The 20,266-nt window shown below is 43.0% G+C and overlaps 1 protein-coding gene across 1 annotated transcript; it reads left to right on the forward strand.

The window, feature by feature from the left end:
* Positions 1-19,395: 19,395 nt before the first annotated feature.
* On the forward strand, positions 19,396-20,264 carry CUNH3orf80 (chromosome unknown C3orf80 homolog). The gene has a single exon (XM_036219486.1). The coding sequence runs from the start codon at positions 19,459-19,461 to the stop codon at positions 20,212-20,214; it is 756 nt and encodes a 251-aa protein (XP_036075379.1). The 5' UTR covers positions 19,396-19,458; the 3' UTR covers positions 20,215-20,264.
* Positions 20,265-20,266: the final 2 nt, after the last annotated feature.

Raw genomic sequence — 20,266 nt, forward strand, 5'->3', positions numbered from 1 at the left:
GCTTCAAGTTGTTTTTCCAAGCCTTAGGCGGTTTCTCTTTCTGCTAGGCCCTTCGTGGCACAGCCTCTGCCGTCCTCGGCAAACACAAACCGCTTGCCACTGCCGCCACCACCAGCCGCCTTCTTGTTGCTCAGAAAAATGAACCCTTTTTTTTGCAACTGGGCCTTTGCACTTCCTGTGTTCTCTCAGCCTGGAAAGCACTTCTGTATCTTTGGATCAGCGTAAATGTCACTGCCTCTAAGAGGCCTTCCCTAGTTACTCTAAAGTAGCATTCACCAGTCATCCTGTATCTCATCGCCTGGCTCGATGCCTTCACACCCCTTATCCCAGTCATCCTTTTCATCTGTGTCTCCCTCATTAAAGCAAGAGCCTCAGGAATCACGTTCCCTGCTGTCTCTCTGCACTGGGCACACAGTACCATCCTCACACCCAGGCAGCTAGGACGCCTGCACTGGACCCCGAACTAACGCCCAGAGGGCCTGCGTTGGGCTCAGCAGCTGTGCGCTCCCCGCGAGGTGAAGAGTTCACAGGGCCCATGGGATATGCTCACCCAGAGCCCACAACCTCCCCTTCTACACTGCACCTGGGTACTCAGGACCTGGGAGTTCGCTGGCCACATGGTCTAAACCCACTTCCAGGGCCTGCATGGACCTCATCTTCCTGAGGGCAGATTACGCCATTGCTGTGAGACCCTGAGGCCTGAGGGGATGGCCAAGGGGCAGCATATGCAGCGGAGGCCCCTCAGACCTTGGCAAATGGAGGGCAGGAGAAGGGGGTTTCCAGCCGATGGCTAGAGGTCTGGGGATGGGAATGGGGGGAGCGCTCCATGCCATCAAGTTTTACCCTGAGCTCCGAGGAGCACAAGAACTGTACATCTGAGTCTGATCTTCCAGGTCCTTACGAAGGTATTTTATTGATCAGTTTGTTAGTTTGATTTATAACTTAAAATTTAGAAATATGGTGTGTGGGCCTCCAATTCTTCTCAAGCCCAGAGCCTAACAAATGCTAGGGACAGGCCTGCTAGCACATAGCAGACAACCACTAGCTAAGTAAGTGTGGAAGTAAATGAACAAATAAATGAATGAAATTTAGGCCCACACACCAGAGCCTCTGCAGTGGCGGCTGGGGGAATTTCCACAGAGAGTAAAGCTGTCCCTCTCAGTCAGCCTGCATATGCACAACCCAGCAAGGAGCTTGTGTCATGGTGGGTGGAAGCAGGCTGCCCTGGGGATTGCTGGAGAACGAAATCAGCCTCACTCATGAGATCAAATTAGAACTGTAGCCAAAATAACCAGCCATTATCCAAGCTGGCCTAAAAGGCAGCCTTGAGCTTCACCATGGATTTAATTCCTCCCACTTGCTAGGCTTTCAGCACCATTGTTTAAAACCGTATGTGTTTAAAGTAAGGCATTAAGGAACATTAGGGCCTATAGCCAGCTCCATCCTGTTTTTCTAGAAACTATGAAGCTTGTGGGTAAGCCCCAGTAAGGTAATATATTAACGAAAGAAGAAAAAGGAGTTAATGCCATAAAATACAGTAACTGCTAAGTCAACTCCTTTTAAAACATTTTAGAGATTTTAAGGTCAAGAATTAATGGTCCGCTTACTTCAAAGGAATCAATTTATTTCTTCAGCGTTCATTCTCAGAATCAATCATTTTGTGTCACCTAAAGAACTTAAGAAATTGAACTTGAGAGCACATTACCGTAAAACACTCATCAGTCTATCTATGTATGACTTCCAGCTACTACAAGCCTTTTCACATAAATCCCAAAGATAGCTGATTTCTTGTTGCTTTGCTCTAAATATAATAGCTAATAATAATGTGATACTTCAGAGGTGTTCTAAATAATGGGTAGCAAAGGAAAGGCTTGCAGGAATCAATTCAGACCAACAAACATCTAGAATGAACACACACAGGCCAGGCCTGTGCTAGGTGCTGGCAGAGGCTTCTAGCATCATTGAGCGGCACCAATAGCCAATTCAGAAAATGCATTTAGAAATATGCATTTGCTTTTCCCTCCACTAGCTGAGTTATGCTTGCAAGATGAGTTTGCTCTAGATAGGTCTTGAATTATTTAAAGATTTACGTTGAAAAGTCGGAGGGCAATAATTAGGCACCAGTGTGTCTTTGGTCACATTCATTAGTTCCTGCTGTATAAAAACAATCGATTTAACCTAAAGACTGATGTTACTGTCTTGATGTTGCAACTAAACAGATTGGGTGACTTTGAGCAAATCACTCCAGCTGGGATGCATGATGTTTAAGGCTGTCTCCAGTGCTAACAGTCTGGAAAACCCCATGTTAATCAACACCACTGTGGATTCGGGCAGACCAGCTCTTTGGCTTCAGAAACCAGAACCTCCAGATGAATGAAGGACATTTACCGTTGGGTCTTGTCTCACGATTGCTAACATCTTGCCCATCTCTAATTTCTTACTACCTATTACTTGTTTCTAATACAAATCAAGTCAAAATTAACACTGGGTCAAGCCCTTAGAGTTGTAAAAATAAAAATGTAGCAGTGGTTCCAGACCTTGGCTGTAAACTGAAATCACCTGAATAGCTTTAACAGTTACTGATTTTGGGTCCCACCTAGAGATTTTAATTTAATTGGTCTGAGGATAGCCTGGGCTTTAATTTTAAAAGCTCCCCAGGGTAATAATTCACATCTAGGCTGAGAACTGCTTCAGGGAGAAAGTTGCATATGGCATGCGGCAGACACTGTCAGGTTCCCAAAAGTCATTCACAGCTCAATTTTTTCTTATCATCTTCTCGTAAAAATACTAGAAAACAAAAATACTTTTCTTCCAGACTCCCTTGCAGCTAAAAGGCTCTTATGACCCAGTTCGTTTTTTAATTCTTTTTTCTTATTTTATTAATTATTAATTAATTTATTTATTTTAATTCTTTAATGTCACCATATATTTGACCCCTTTTACCCCATCTTCCTCCCTCCTCCCTCCTTTCCCCCCTACCCTCTGGTAACCACTATTCTATAGTCCACATCCATGAGTCTCTGTTTGTTTGTCCTGTTTGTTTGTTGTTTTTAGGTTTATATCCCACGTATAAGTGATAGCATGTGATTTTCAACTTTTTCTGCCTGGTTTATTTTGCTTAGCGTGATTATCACATGACCCAGTTCTGCCCAAGGAGATGTAAGTCGAATTCACTGCGCGGAGGTCCCAGGAAAGCTTTTCAAAGGAGACGGACCTGGCTGGCACGCCCTCCAGCCTCTTGCTCTTCACTTTCTTTTTTTCCCTTCCTGCAGCCTACCTCGGAATTCTTTGATGAAACATAAGTAATCTCCTTACTTATGTTAGCCACTGCCAGTGACTTTTCCTCTCGCATGCAGCCCAACACCACCTTTACACGATACAGGACATGAAATACTTCCCCTTCTCAAGGTTTCCTCAGTCTTATAGCAGAGACCCACAGTGAAAGACAATTTCCTTAGTTTGAAAATGACCATTCACCCAAACCACTGCTAAAACTGGAGAGGCCATGTTTATCATTGCTGTAGGAGGCTGCCTGAAGGACCTACGCTTTGACAGAACCATCTGGAGCTTAGTCCTTGGTTAAGGTGATGGCTCTCGGAAAACTGTGCTAATACTTGACTACCATCTTGACCCCTATCAGCCTCGCTAGTGCTGGCTAGGTAAAAGGCTCAGTATGTGCAAGGGTACAAGGGCAGGAAACTGGGGGCAGAGTCATGCAGAACTAAAGCTCAATAAGCTTCAGGGGCTTTCTAAAGAGATGTGATCTCAGAGGCCATCATCCTAACAGTTGTTTATAACTAACCCAAGAGTCTACATTTCTGGGATGAGGGTCGAGGTGCGGGTGGTGGGGATAGGGACACTTAACTTCTCTTGCTGCCTTTACTTCCTTACTTCTCCCCTAAGTCTCCTTTCTATGCCCCCACTTTTCTCTCACAGGGAAAGGACAGAGTGTTAGCCATCCTGTGTCCCCTGTACCTAGCAGAGTATCTGGCAGATAGTAAGCGCTCACTGAATGTTTGTTAAATGAACGGACACTCATCTTCACACACTACTCACCCTTATCCACTTGTACCCACCGCCACTTCCCCTTCCATTGAAGTAAGAAATCTCATCTATTTTAGCTATCAAATTATGTTTCCTTCTCTTCCTGTCTTTTCCAGGTCACCCCACTGCCATTCCCACCCTTGATGCTGGTATTGAGAGAAATGGGAAAGCAGTAGGAAAGGCTTATAGGTTGAGGGAGGTCACTTTTTGTTTTTAAGGTTATCTCTGTCTGCTGATGACAATGATCTAGTAAAGGAGAAGAGGTCGAAGATTTAAAAGAGAAAGAGGAGAAGCAAAGGGACAACAAGGTCCTTGAGAAGGTGAAAGGGGACGTGAGTTAGGACATGAGTGGAGGGTTGATCCTTGAGAGGAGAAGGGGCACCTCCCTCACTGAAAAGGGGAGAAGGTGGGCCTTATGTCAGTAGACTTGTAAGTTTGGCTTCCATTTTCCCAATAAAGTAGAAAGTAAGACCCTCAGCTGAGAATAACGGTAGCGGTATGGGTAGAGAAGGTCGAGAAAGAAGAGCGGATCTGAACCCACCGTGCCTCTCTTCCTCTTTTCCTCTTCTCCTCCATGGGCCAGCCTTGTCCATGGCCTGCAGGTAGGCTTTTGAGGACTGGTATAATGATTAGCCTTGGCCTCCTTCGCCTAGGTTATGAGGTCTGATCAATCTATCAAACTGTCTTAATTGTCTAATGCCAAGACAGAGAATAGGCAGGGAGTTATTTTCTCAAACTAAATCAAAGTAAGTTCCTGCGATTTCTCCCTGTAGTTTAGCAGCCCCCATTCCTGGTGATGGCAGAGAGAGGAGAAGCAGAGAGTCTAATTTGGGCTATAGCAGATGAAATTTGGGAAATTCAGTGAAGTCAAAATGAGGCCATCCAGATCCTGAAATATGGTGACTAAGAAAAGCAAAGATTTAGTAAGTAGTTCTGAAGTGTCTGGGTATCCTTTGACAAAGCTTCTAGTGCTTCTTTAAAACTTACAGCACAAACAATAATCTTAACATACCAAGATTATAACTTTACCTTAGTCAACCTCAATTCCTTCATCACAAGGACATTAATAGAGATGTCCTAAAATTGAGGGGTAGGAATGTAAGAGGTTGGGAAGAAACTATGGGGGAATGGGGAGTGAACATTTCCCTTCACTTAGACCCCATACAATTCTCCAGGACTCCTTCCTGGCACACTGCTCGAAATCTCACACCAGGCAGGAAGCAGGGCCATCTTCAAAGAGGGCCCAGGTCAGAACTGGGCACCGTCTTCCTAGAACGAAGAATGGAGAGGGGCCTGCACACCCATCTGGTCCTGGGGAACTATGGTTGTTGGCTTCAACTATAACCCAGAGAGAAGGCTATAAGTCCCACAACTTACAGTGCAGAATTGAGGAAAATTACTGGCCAGTATTCTTTAAGAGAGCCCCACGCCTATCCCCTGACAATTCAGTGTCCATCATAATTCCCATTAGCTTCCCACCTTTGTTTATGCTCCTTACAGTCAGAGCTTCTACATCTTATTGTTTTGTCTCAAAATGATCCCAGAGGGAAAACCTAGATGACTCCTAGTTCTCAGCACCAGTGTCATATATTTGATCAAGCCTCTCCCTCTGTCGAAGGGACCAGAACTCGTGGTGCTGGCAACTGGGAGTCTTGAGGTAAGTTCGTTTACAAAGCGCTGACTTTAACGCTATAGAATTTTACCCACACGAGAAGACTGCTATTTATTGAGAAATTAAGATTAACGAGTTTTTATGCTTTTATGATGGGAAAGGGGATAGATAATTTTGCAACCCATATTCGGCCTTCTTCTATTAAAATATAAAATTACACATCAGAGCATCTGGATGGTCTCAAAGCAGTGGTTGGCCACCATAGGGAGCTCAGTGGCTTTTAAAAGCGCACGTTTATTTTTAAAGGAAAAATAAAAAGAAGGATGTTATATTGAGGAATTTTTCCTAGAGTGACCTGACATCGTGGGAAATATGCTAGCTCATTTGAGAGAAGAAATCCAGTGCTTCTACCCAGGGTGGTGGGAGAGAATTCTAAGGAATTTAAATGTATAAAAAGAAAAAGAAAATAAGAGAAGGTGAAAGTAGAAAGGGTGTTTAAGCCCCAAACATCTATGGTCTTGGGTCCCGATGTTCTCTACCACTGGGCACCTAACCACTCCTCCCTCTCATACATTCATCTTCCTCCACCCTTGGCTGCCCAGTGATTTCCAGCAGGTTGCGGTCGGCATCCTAACAGACCTTGTCCGATTGTCTTCAATCAGGATCGCCATGCAAGACAAGCCAAGAACCCCGTTTGCTCTCCCTAGTTTGGAGTACCTCCACATTAGCCGAACTTTCCATTAATGCCACTCGCTTCAGACTTCTGGACGACAAATATAAGTGATTCTGTTATCAAGCATCCTAAATAGCTCCTTGTTATCATCACCGGCATCTGAAATTTCGTGCTGTCCCATTTGCGAACTCACTAATCTTTGTTTTCCAGTGGGAGCTGTATGATTATGAAGAACTACAGCGGAGGTCTATAATAGCTGCAGCATCACCAGCCACAGGCACACTTGCCCGAGTGGAATGGAAATGTGTATTAGGGGGCAGGGAGGGCGGGCAGCAAGGGGTTTGAGCTAGTCAAAGTACAGGGCTTGTTTAGGATTTATTGCTGTCTTGTTAAATGTGTTGCAGCTTTTCGTAGTATGATGGCTGTTTATTTATCGATTTTTCAAAAAAGCTTTCAATATTGTGGTTTGTCTGTCATGGAGGTTTGAGCTGTTGAAAGTTGACCTCAAAATAGATGTAATTAACTGCTCGTAGTGATCTCTGTTTAATTGTTGTTAAATTTCAGATTAAAAAAAAAGTGTGTTGGGGGTGTGATTTTCTAGTTAGTTGGATGTTGTTTTGGCATTTAGAGCCTTCTGGTTACTAAACAAAAGCTTTCCAAACGTTATCTCTGCTCTGATTATCAACTTTATGATGATTACTTTGCTATTATGCCTAATCGACAGTTGTGCGGAAACTCATTTTAACCGTATTTTCCTGCTAAGAAATTAGCAGATGAAAGATAATTACTACCGAGTAGTTTCAGAGAGTTGTGATTGGCTGCTTACTGTCTAACACTGTCAAAAATAAAAAATAAAAACTTAAACTTAAGAAAATGTAAAACTTTTATTTTTGTTCATAAATAAAGTACGAGCTCTCATCCATTTTCCCCATCTTACAGGCTGAGAATGAGTTGGTCATTTCTTCACCCTGAGACCAGCCATTTACCAAATCAGGATTAATTAATTAACTAGATTAATCAGGTTAAAAGTGTTCTTTACAGTGTGTGACTTGAGCAGCCACAGAGTTGTGAAGGATGGCAAAATTTCTGAATTCCCTTTCCAGAATGTAAGTACTGGACTTCTCCTTTCCACATATTTCACAGAAGTATCAGGACTTTCAAAGACACAGTGCTGAAATGACTGGGAGAGACCATCTATTGCAAGGCTTGCCTGTGAACCTGGGGGTGCATATGTACATGTACATGTTTCTTGGGAGAGGAGTCCTAGCATCCAGAGATTCCCAAGGGGACTATGGCTCCAAAGAAGTGAAGGACCAAAGTCTAAACCTGGCTCTCTCATCTCACAAAAATGGAAACCCAGAGGGTCTCCAAGTCAGTGGTGGCAGAGGTGGGATTGAGGAGCAAGGCTCTCAGACTTCCTGGCACCTCATTGCCTCTCAGGAAAGCTGCATGTCCCCTCTCCTAAAGGCTCAGTATTCCCTCATGACACTGCCCAGAATGTGAATCATCCTTTCATCCAGTGTATGTACACTGAATATGCCACCGGCCCGTTAGTCACTCAGTAGCCATCCGAGTTATCTGATCCACTGTTGGCGTATCACAGTGCTTGTATTCATGTAACCCTAATTTTTATTGATAAGGCCACCAAAGTGCAAGAGTAGTGATACTGGCAATTCGGATATACCAGAGAAGCCATAAAGTGCTTCCTTTAAGCAAAAAGGTGAAAATCCTCAACTTGATAAGGAAAGAAAAACATCCTATACTAAAGTCGCTAAGACCAAATCTTCTACCCGTGAAATTGTGAAAGAAAAAAGAAATCCATGCTAATTTGCTGAGAGAACACAAGCATATAACTCTTATTACAGTATATTGTTGTAATTATTCTATTTTATTATTAGTTATTATTGTTAACTTTTACTGTACCTAATTATAGGTTAAACTTTATCAGAGGTATGTCTTTATAGGCAAACACATAGTATATGTAGGGTTCAGAACTAACCACAGTTTCAGGCATCCACAGGGGAATCTTAGAATGTATACCCTGCAGATAAGGGGGACTACCGTATTCCATTTTCTGATGTCTTTTAAAGTATCTACTATTTGGGATGGGTCCATAGTATAGTGAGTGGTTAGCACATCTGCTTTACACACAGAAGGTCCTGGGTTCACACCCCAGGTGGAGCTAGAGACCATACCCTGGTGTACCTGGCCCCAGGTGCACCAGGCCCCAGTGCACACCAGGAGCGTGTGAGAAGAGACGCCCTGCCTTCAGAGATCCAGTTCTCAAGGGGAAATGACAGCAACCATAGGTAAGGGGTGGAAGTGGTGGAGGGGTTAGGGGGTGGTGTAATTAAAGAGGGGAAAATAAAATAAAATACAAATCAAGGTTTAAAAAAAATAATAAAGTGTCTACTATTTAAGTGTAAACTCCAAATAATATCCAAAAGTATATATTGACTTACTGTAACTATAAACCCAAGATGCAGTAAACATGCTCGGAAGAGCTTGCCAAAATGTTACTTCTGAGAGCCTATTAAGGAACTTTAATATTTTATTTTGGATTATGCAGATAAAGTTTATAAACAAGGTTGTTAAAAAATAATGGGGATGAGAAAGGCTTTCTATCTCTTTCTTTATATCTGGGTAGAGAAAATAAAACACAGTGAGTATAAGTCTCCATTTCATTGGGCGAGACTGGGGCCACTCCAAACCCTGCACTGACCAGGTTGATACAGAGGCCCTGTAATGCCACTTGGCTTTTCAACAACGGCCAACATCCACTGAGAGCTTATTGCACATGGGCCACTTTACACACAGCATCTCACTGAATTCTCACGATGATGTTGAAGAGTGATAGCATTAGCCCAATTTTACAGAGCTCACGGAGTGGTAACACTTGGATTTGATCTCGTTTCTGCCTAATTCAACAATTCACACACTTTCAATCACCCCACGCACCCTCCCTACTGATGCTATGGTAGGTTATGTGCTCAAGGCTTATTCAGTGGGGTCGGCAGGGAACTCACCAAGCAGGCAGTGATCCCCCAACACAGGGCTGTTACATTTTCCCTGCTGGGAATAACAAGATCAAAGTTCAAATTCTAGCTCTTACCTCTCCTGCAACCTTAACAAGTCACTCTTCTTGAATCTCATTTTCTCCTACAGTCTCTAAAATAATACATTTATTGAATATTTACTATATATCAAGAACTTTGGATTTTTTTTTAATCCTTTCATAACTTGGTAAATTATATTCTATTATTACTCCCATTTTACAGAGGAGGAAAGAGGCTTGGAGCAGTTGGGTGACCTGCTCAAGGTTACAGAATGAGTGATAGAGCCAGATTTAAACCCAAGTCTGTCTGACTCCATAGCTTGAATTCCTACCTGCCCAGCATAATTATCCCTACTAATACTTTCCTGACCCATCTTGTTGTTTTAACAGACAAGATGATATGTGTGTTAAGCATAAAACAAATGTAGCTGTTATGATTCTGGTTAGTATAGGAAAACCATGCTGGAAGAGGGACGTCACCTCTCTGGGAATAAATGTCCGCGTAAACAGAGGAATTTAGAATTCTGTGGCTGGCACTACTGCACTCTCTGGAACCAAAGAAAAATAGGCAGCTGGAATGCTGTATTATTAGGTGGTTCCACTTAGCAGTATCCATTTTGTTCAGCTTTAAGAAAAATAAATCACTGTTAAATGTCTTTCCAAACTGCTTTAATTATAGATTAGACTTGTCAATCTTAATGAACCTACTTCTCATGTTTGAGGTTTATACATGGAAAAGCGCTCAAAAGTAATTACTTTTGTTTTCCGAGCATGTCATTTAAAAATTCTTATATTCACAGCTTGATCCCTTAACTCTATTCTTAGATTCATTTTTTAATCTAACTTTGTCTAAAACTGAATTGTAGCTCCATAATATTGAACAGCTTAAATGTCACATTAGTAACATGATCATTGATTTTATATTTCTGTCCAGACTAGAACACTTTAACCAAAGCAGTGAGGGCCCAGCACTAAAAATGTGTATTTGCTTCAGAAGAATCTGCTTTTAGTTGCATAGTTTTTTTTCCATCTTTATTGAAATATAATAGACAATTAGTTGCTTGTATTTACATTGTACAATTCAATGAGGTTTTTTTCAATTACAGTTGACGTTCAATATCATACCAGTTTCAGTTGTATAGCATAGTGATCAGAGATCCTCATAACTCGCAAAGTGCTCACTCCACTAAATCTAGTGCCCCTCTTCCCCTTACATATTTATTACAACATTATTTACCATCTTCCCCATGCTACACCCTACATCTCCATGTCTATTCTGCAACTATCCATTTGTACCTCTTAACCCTTTGCTTTTTTTGTCCCCCCCCCCCAACGCTCCTCCTATCTAGTATCCCTCTAAATATTTTCTGTGTCTATGAGTGTATTTCCACTTTATTATTACAATAAGATGATTTTTCTTTTAATTAAGAAATCTTCAAGATTCCAGATTCTAAGGGATGCTCTTAAGTGATGGTGACCAGCTCTTTCAGATTTTGTGGAATTATTGAAAAAGTGGCACATGCCTACATTATGTAGACAAAACCTGTTCTATGGAAAATTCTCCTATATTGATTGGAGAACCCTAGTTTTTCAAAATATTAACTGAAGTTTCAGTTAAGAAAAAAATGGCAATGGAAATTTTCTGTAACTGGGCATTTCCCAAACTTATTGGACCACAAAACATTTTCCAAATAACAATAATATCCCATAGAATTCATGTGTTAAAAGACTTTAGTAAAGGTTATTATAATGGATTCTGAAATAAAAATGACTGAGGCATTTGTGACCAAACCACTTCAAGTTCCCAGGACAGTCTGTGCGCAGAAATATAGCTACCTAAGACTGTAATTTTCATTACCTTGAGATTAATTTCTAAAACAATTAGGTGATACAGAATAACATATTGATGGAAAACTTACATCAAACTCTAAAACCCTTACAAATTTAGTGTTATGTATGTATGTCACATTTTATTCCACAAAGAAAGTGTTATATCTTAGAACACTAAATCAATGGCAAAATAAGAATATGATATCAAACAAAAAATAAATTGGAAAACCAAAGCCACGCAAATGTAGAAACATAAGTATGGGAGGGCGGGGGGTAGTGACCAGCTTAAATGTTATAAGTAAACTTTAAAGTTAGTTCTGAGCTCCCCAGCAACCAAAGCAAAAAGAGATTCATAGTAATTTACATAATTGCCATGATGGAAAAAAAAAAAAAAAAACCTTTAACAGGTCCATAAGGAAAACAAGGCTTTTTTGCTTTTTTTTTTCTTTTTACTGAATTCTAAAAGAAATCATTCAAAAGAGAGAATTTCATAGGACACATAAGGCTTACAACCATTTTCAAAATGCGGTAACAAATTTAGGTAGCTAATTTTTTATAGCATTACCAATGATAAAGCTCAGGGCCAAATATTAAATTCTACAGAGTTAATGGGTTCCATTTGTCTTTGGCTGATTCAGGAAGACAAGTTACAAATCTAATAAAGTCATGATAACTCTAAGACAAATTAGCTTTGTACCTCACCCTTTTCAGCATCAAACTAACAGGCAAGAAAAGATAATGCACCCTTTTTGGTCAAATAAAAATAGCTAACACTTACACAGAACTCGCTATGTGCCAAGCAGTGTTCTCAGCACTTATACGTATTCATTCATTTAATCCTCACAACTCTGTGAGGTAGGTATTAGTATACCTTTTATTTTACAGATGAGGAAATGCAGACCCAGAGATTAAGTTTAAGTGCCCATGGTCACATGACACTATTAACACTGTCTACTGTCACTAGCAATTGAAGCCAACTTTTCCATGTGGACAGGTGGGAGAAATGGGACTAGTCATAGGCAACAGAGGGCCAAATACTTCAATCTATAGAATCATAGGAAACGGATCATTTGTTACCTTTGCATCCTTAGAGCTGAAGAAGGTGGTTCAGGGGCATTGTATCAGTCAAAGTCCAACTAGAAAAACAGACCATTCTGAGTGTTTACAACAGAGAAAATTAAATTAAATGCAAGAAATTAAGTACAGAGGAAGAGCTTAGAGTCCCCAGGAACTGAGGAAGCAACCAGGAGATTGGCAACAGTAGTTAGGAGGAAGTATCCTTACAGGAGCCTGGGGCCTGGGGTTACCCACAGCAGACCTTCACTGGGAGCCACAGAAGAGCTGTCAGAACCCCAAGGCTTTAACTCACTTCTAATTTCCCACTGCCTGAACCCTGCCAGAATCCTGAGAACAAGGAAGTGCACTCTGTAGAAATCAGCCCTCCTGTGATACAGGGCAGAGCTGTAAAGGCTAAAGAATAAAAGCAAAAATGCCCAAGACTGGCCCAGATACTAATAGTATAAATGTGAAAATTCTGTCTTCCAGTAGCTGGAACAGATAGGCCTCAGGAGGCAAATTGCTGGGTAAATAAAGGCTTGTTCTCTAAACTCCTGGTCACTATAACAAGGTGAAAGTTCTTTTTTTTTTGCTTGAAAGAACATATGAAGTGCCTCATTCTGCAGGGAGCAAAACCATAGAGGTGTTACTCAAGAGAGGAGCACCTGTGGAAAATATAAATAGATTAATAAACTTAAGTAAATTAATTCCATAACAATGCATGCAGCACCTATTATGTACAAGTTGCCAAGGCAGAGGTTCCTACGAGGTCTAGGCATGGCATTCTGGAGTCCTGTGAGCTCTTCATGCTGCGCTCCCAACTCGAATCGACTCATTTTGTCCCAATTGAGCCCCACACATGTTGTAGTGAGGCCTGTATCACGAAATGATGACAGAGTAGATCCTGTGACTTGACTCATGTTCGGCAGGATAAATCTTGCTGCAGAAGGTAAGAAGAGTGACTACAGAAGGATGGCACACTGACAGGACACTGAGAAGCACTGTCTACAGAAGCATAGACACAAAGCCTACTGTCATGAGCTAATTTCTAGAAACCCTAAGATTAAGATATATATACAACCACTCGAAATAGGAGGTGGAGAATGGGAATTACCACAAAAGGGTGATGGCGTGAAGGGCATTCCAAGGAGAGAGAAAGAGATGAGTTCTAGCTGGGGAAGGCGGATTTGGGATGTGTAATGTAAGATTTTGACAAGGCGGTGATATTGGCATGTGTCTTATACAGTTTTGACCTATAAGAGATAAGAGAAGAGAATTCCCGGTAGAAGGCACAGCAAAAGGGAAGGAACAGCATCTCTAAAGCAAGGAGGTTGGCAGCTGTATCAGGTCGTCCTTTATGGCAGTAAAGGGTGCAGGAAGTAATGAAGTGGAAAATAAAGATCGAGAGGAAGATTAAGATCTTACCCAAAAGTCGCTTTTACAATTCATCGTTGGATAAATCTACAGTGAGAATTGTTAAGGGAAGTTTTAGACAAGTGTCTTAGAAGACAGTTATTTCATGTCATTTAACATCCAAGTAGATGGACCACAGCCCTGCCCAGGTGGCACTAATGGGTGGCACAGTCGGAGGCGCTAGTTCTGCTGCCTTGTGGCTATCAGGTCGTGAGCAAGATGCTGAGCAAGAACAGGCAGCAGACCCTTCATTCAGGTTCATAGAGAATATTTGGAAGAAGCTAACAACCATTTTTCTTCAAGATGAAAGGGAGGCAACGAGTACATTATTAGTTTTGAGTTTAAATCATGGAATGTAAAAATGTTTCATCTTATAAAATATTTCATTTCATGAAGTAATTTCATGCTATATGATTTTTTTCTGCCAATAAGAGCATATGGCTGGTATGTCAGCCTACTGACAAACATATTCTAACTTCAACAATCTTACATTTAAAAAGCATGAGTGAGAAAGAAATTCATTCAACTGATATAACTGAAATTCTAATTTCAGATCTTCTTGAACTCACTAAATATGTCTCATAATATGTATGGTTTGGTTTTTATATCTCCAGCAAATAAGAGAAAGTTTGCCATGAGATATTAACTGATAAATTGTTACAAAGCAAAATTTAAATATAGGTTGTCATTGATAAATAATATTGTATATTGATTTGTGTTTCAGAACTTAATATATTCTTATTTTACCAAGCATATACCATTACTATATTGAGCATTAGATAGCTTAGTTCACATATAAAGAATATAATGTAATGAAGGAAGGGAAATTTTTTTTTGCAGAAACACATACAAATGTAGTCACTTTATTTCCTAACCCATTATTAATGGGTTACTGAAAGTGGCCACAGAAGTGACAGAAATATAAGCTTTATTTCCTCAGAAAAATCTCATATAAATAATCTAGACTAGAATCCAGATCGACTCAGTCATTTTGCCCATAATTGGTCTCTTAATGCATCGGAAGTTTTCAGAAGGAAGACAAGCACCTCCCCTCCAGGGGTCCCTTGGGCCCAGGCCCAGTCAATGAGCAAGTGAAATGCTTGCCCACTCTTTTTTTTTTTTAATGCCTACAGCACCTGGTATTCCTAGGTGGTCTCCCATCCAAATACTAACCAGTCCTGAGCCTGCTTATAGCCCACTCTTCTTAACTAGACTCAAATCCACAAGCTTTGGATTCCAATTTTAGTGCGGCCACCAATTTACTCCCTGATTCAGATGTTTTGACCTTTCTTCACCTGGAGAAAGGAATAATAATAACTTCAATTCATCCCACAAGAATGTAGTAAAGAGAAAACAAAACAGTGCACCCGGAAGTGCTTTGAAAAGCTGAAAGGGAAAATATGTATGTAGATATTATTTTCATAAGAGCTGGAAAGTGTTCAAACGTTTGTTTCTAACTTCTATTTCCTTTTACGCCTAATTCTAACAAAAGACACAAATCATCTCACTTCAACTTTTTTCTAGTTTAAGCATTTGGCCTGGAGAAACCTTTTGTCAGTAAGCTGCCAACTTATAAAGGAAATCCAAACTCTACCCCAAGTCAAGCGTATGGGTGTGGAAAGAACAGGAAACATTTCTGGAACTTCCTTGGTCTCCAAGGGGAAACTGAGCATGACTGCAGCAGTAACTATAACCATACAAACCATGACAGACCCCTGCAGGGAACCAGGTTAGGTTTAAAATTGAACAACAGCTGAGGTGGCTTGATTCTACGTAAAGTTAACCTAGGAGAGAGTCTCAACTGTTGAAGTAGAAATTACACAGGTTTTGCCCCAAACATAAGAGATGACAGTGAAAGGTCTTCTCACCTCAGGAACTTGTCCCCATGAAAGTTCCCTCCTCCTGGAACCCACCTTGTCCTTTCTCAAGGAGTTCTTTCTTAGGGAGGTCTTTCCAGCTGACACCCCACTCCACCCTAGTCCAGATCATGTCCAGTGTAAGAACGCAGAGGACCCTGCACTTCTCCTTTGTCATCACTGAGCATTGTTTGGAATTAGTGATTCATTAATTTGACTGATTAATGTCTGTTTTTCTCTCTCCCCTCCCTCAATAAGCTCCCCGAGGACAGGAAATGGTTTGATTTCATAGTATCCCCAGACGAGAGCAGAACGCTCTGAGTGAGCCCTTGTTAGATATGAAATAAGTGATGAAAGAAATATGATCTGAAAAGAACTTGAAAGCAGATTATTTCAGATCAAAAATCATCTCTAGGTAGGTACATTTATGCAAACATATGCTATTTACAGTAAAACCTTTAATTTACTATTGCTCAGGGAGGACATATTAAAGAAAAACCATAAAATGAGGAGGTTAGTAAGTCAATTTTAATAACAAGTTGGTATAAGGGAATATGCTGCCCACCCCAAATAAGGGTTTCTTATGGACTGGATGGTTTGTTTATAAGATCTCAACTGCTCATGTTTAGACATTTTGAAGAAGGGACATGAAAAGGACAGAGCTATTGCTTCCCAAGCTTGAAGGAATGAGTTCACAGTCAGGGGACAAAGAAATCCCCTCTGGACCAGGCATTGTGTGATGGGGCCACCCAGACTTCCCAAGCTATTAAGATAGCTTCCAGAAGCACAGGTGAAAAAATTGTTGCATTCTGTTTACTTTCTTCTGTTTTAAAAAGTTGAAAAGTATGGCTAATTTTGGCATTAATTTATATAAGCGTAAAAAAGTGAGCAAGATAACATTTTCAAAAAATATTATTCAAGCATCATAGCAAGATAAAGTAGTTAATCTTCTTAATTTTTATCGAGCTATACTTCAAGTGACCCTGGTTTTTTTGGATAAAAGTCAGTCTCTATCCCCCTTTGATTTGTTTTTTTTTTTCTCTTGCACACAGTTATGTATGCACAATTTGGTGCCAATTTTCAACAAAATACAGTTTCTTTTTTATTTTTACATTGTAATCTTTCTTATCTTTCAATTATTTATGGAACATATAATTAAATTCCATATTCCCCACTAAGAGGCTTAAATTTACAACTTTCTGGGAGCTAAGTGTACCCCATTCATTTGTGGGTTAAGCAAATATAAAGAATAAGGATGCTGAGTAATGAAAATCGTGTCTTTTCTGGGGCTTTTAAAGCTATAAGGTTTCTTTTCTTCCCTTCGAAAGGTTGTACACAATAAATTACATTGCAAATAAAAATGAAGTGAGACTGAGAGATTAGAGAAGAAATAAAGAGGCGCCAGCTTCTGTAGAAGATCTTTAATGGATGATGCTTTGATGCTATCAATTTGGGGTGAAAAAAAATCAAATAAAAATCCATTCTACACTTATTTTGAAGACCTCATCCCTGTCTTTGTTTATAAGTTACTCTGCCAATACTTTCTTTTATATAAGATCGATGTTGTTCTGTGTCCTAATATCCTACAAACAAATTATAACCTTTAAAGGCAGACAGAAATGAAACGATTTAAATTCTGTTTAGTAATTTCAAAGTAATAATAAGAAGGGCAGTTTCTCCTATGTATCAACTATTCAACTCCCCTCTCCCCCTTACTTTTGCCATTGCTTCTACTACCACTAGCGGAAATCCTAAAGGAACAGATAATAAAAACCCAAAGAGGTCCTTGTATTTTTTCAACATTCTACTTAAAGTCCATCTCAGGCTATGAACTGCCTTCATCCTTGAGATTATTTGAAACGCATTAATTTTATTTTTCCTTTGATAAAGTAAGAACAAGTCGAGATTAGAAAAGAAAGTGCCATTCGTTAGCAGCTGGAGAGCAAACCTGGATTTACTCCATGCTGGGTAGAAATAGTCATTTTTCTCTATAATGGTGTGCATCTAGCAGATTTCCTTGAATTTAGAAAATATTCACTGTCAACTTGGCAAAAGAATGGATGAATGCGAGAATAATACAATTTTCACTGTTTTATCATTTCTATCCCCGTTATCTTATTGCAATTTGAAACCGCTTGTTAATCAGGCTTTACATGATAGGTTTAAGGCCTCCCTCCAGCAAAACAGGCCTTGTCACAGAGAAATGTGGCTTTTGGAGAGCTTACACAGGACCTGAGCTCAACTCAGCTTCACATGAAGTTATCTTATCTGACACTTAGGAGTTTTTCCATGAGAAGAATGGATTTGTTTCAGAGCGTGAAACGAAGCAAGGTGTTCCCAGAAGCAGAAATACCGAAAATGTTTTCATTCAGGCAATGACTTGTCTAAATCAAACCGGCACCCCAGCCTTGGTCTATTAGGGAGATACAGTATGACTTACTCTGAAAGAAATCTTTGCTTTTATCTGACCTACAGTTGAATCTTGTGTCTATATTTCTCCTTTGCTTTTACTTTTTCCCTCTCAATCACTGTGATATTTCCCGTTTGTTTTCCCTTTAGGAATCCTACTATTTATTTAAGAGGTGAGGGAATGAATAAATCCTAATTCCAAAAAGACAACTGTTTCAGTCTGCCTTAATAAAAGCGCAAGCTCCTGGCTTCTCCAGGGTGTCGCTCTAAGAGGCCACCACCCAGCACATGTGGTCTCTCTAAGAGGCCACCACCTGGGCACCCAGCACACAGGGACTGCGGTTACTGCCATCCCTACGTTGGGCACTAAGGGGCTTACCCCAGAGAGTGCTGACTTCAATGAAAGGCACTCTGCCCCATGTGCTAAGTGGGAGCACAGACTCCTTTTAAAGGCAAACTTTGTCAATAAGAATAACCTTGAAAAAGACCCTTCGGATGCGGATCAATGCTCAGGAACGTTGGCAACTATTTAAACCCCCTTATGACATTTCACAGATATTTACGCAGGAGGACAGGCCTCCTTCTATCCCCAAACCCAAAACCCCGCTCTGTGCCTCGGTTGGAGTGGGAGCTTGTCCGATGAGCCACTGGGGGAAATAGGCGCCCCCTCGCTCCTCCTTGGTCAACTCAGGTCACCTTGGCAGAGGGCTCCCCTACCCCTCTGGGGATACTTTCTGTGGTGCCGTGACCTGAGCCTCTCCGGGAAATTCTCTTATCAGTTCAGGAGGCCACCAATGGGTGCCAGCTTCCCAGGCCCCTGGATCGGCCTGAAAGCAGAACCATCTAGCGGTCCCCACCCCCCAAGCTCTGGGACGGCTGCGGGGCTGCGCTAGCCATTAATGGCCATCATCCATTTTTAATCAGAAAGATCACAAAAAAGATGGTAAGCGAATCCATGTCGCAAGTCAATTTAAATAACATGCCTGGGGAAATCCAATCACTTAAAACTGAGACACCTACGCGAGCAAGAGCCCCCGCGCGTCTGGAGGGGAAGAGCGCGACGGCTGAGTTAATCAAGCTCAGGATGCTCCCGCGCCACGCGCGGAGCGTTAACCCTTTCGGCCCCGGAGGGTGACAGGGGGTCGTGGAAGAGCGCAGCGGCGGCGCCGAGATGCCCGCGGGAGCCCTGCGCAAGCTGCCTCTGCCATCTTGGGCGGCTCCGGACGCCCCGCGCCTGGCCGGGGCGGCCGGCCGCGTGGGGTTAAGGTCAGAAGCTCAGGAAGCTGCTCAGGCTGCGAGGAGCCGCCGCCTCCTGCAGCCTCGGCTCGCCTCGGGCTCCTCCTTCCGCCCAGGCACGGCCAAGTGAGGGCTGCTCCCGCCGCAGGTAGCGGGGGCGCGGGAGGCGGCGCGCGGGACCGGAGCGGCGCGCCCGGGGAGCAGCCGGCCGACAAGCGGACAGACGGATCCCCGCACCCTCAGCCCCGGACATTAGCAACGGTCTGCGCCGGCCATGTGGGGACCCGGGGTCGCGGCCGAGGGCCTGTCGGTGGCGCCGGCGCCGCCACCGCTGCTGCCGCTGTTGCTGCTGCTGGCGCTGGCGCTGGTGGCGCCCTCGCGGGGCGGCGGGGGCTGCGCGGAGCTGGCGTGCGGCGAGCGGGAGCGCTGCTGCGACGCGGCCAACGCCACGGCGGTGCGCTGCTGCAAGCTGCCGCTGCATGCCTTCCTCGACAACGTGGGCTGGTTCGTCCGCAAGCTCTCCGGGCTGCTCATCCTGCTCGTGCTCTTCGCCATCGGCTACTTCCTGCAGCGCATCATTTGCCCCAGCCCCCGCAGGTACCCGCGCGGACAGGGGCGGCCCGGGCAGGCGCGGCCGGGGGCGCCGGGGGGCGCCGGGCCGCCGGGAGCCGCGGGACCGCCCGACGACGACGACGACGACGAGGACTCGCCCGCGCTGCTGCGGGACGAGGCGGCCGCCGGCTCCCAGGACTCGCTGCTGGACAGTGGCAGCGGCGGTCGCGGCCGCGGAGGCGGCGGGCTCTCGGCGCCCTCCTGCGCCTCGGAGCACGAGCTGCGCGTAGTCTCGCCCGTCTTCCTGCAGCTGCCCAGCTACGAGGAGGTCAAGTATCTGCCCACCTACGAGGAGTCCATGCGTCTGCAGCAGCTCAGCCCCGGGGAGGTCGTGCTGCCGGTGTCCGTGCTCGGCCGCCCTCGAGGCGGCGGCGCCAGGGAGTCGGACGGCGGCGAGGGCCGCTTCCCGCTCATCTGAGCTCCGGGGGCAGCTCTAGGACCACGCGGACAGACCTGGGCTGGGGACTGCG

Source organism: Rousettus aegyptiacus, unplaced genomic scaffold, assembly GCF_014176215.1.
Source record: "Rousettus aegyptiacus isolate mRouAeg1 unplaced genomic scaffold, mRouAeg1.p scaffold_m13_p_4, whole genome shotgun sequence".
Lineage (NCBI taxonomy): Eukaryota > Metazoa > Chordata > Mammalia > Chiroptera > Pteropodidae > Rousettus > Rousettus aegyptiacus.

Excerpts from the sequence above, each read along its gene's own strand:
- CUNH3orf80 (XM_036219486.1), top strand. The coding sequence starts at position 19,459 with ATGTGGGGACCCGGGGTCGCGGCCGAGGGCCTGTCGGTGGCGCCGGCG.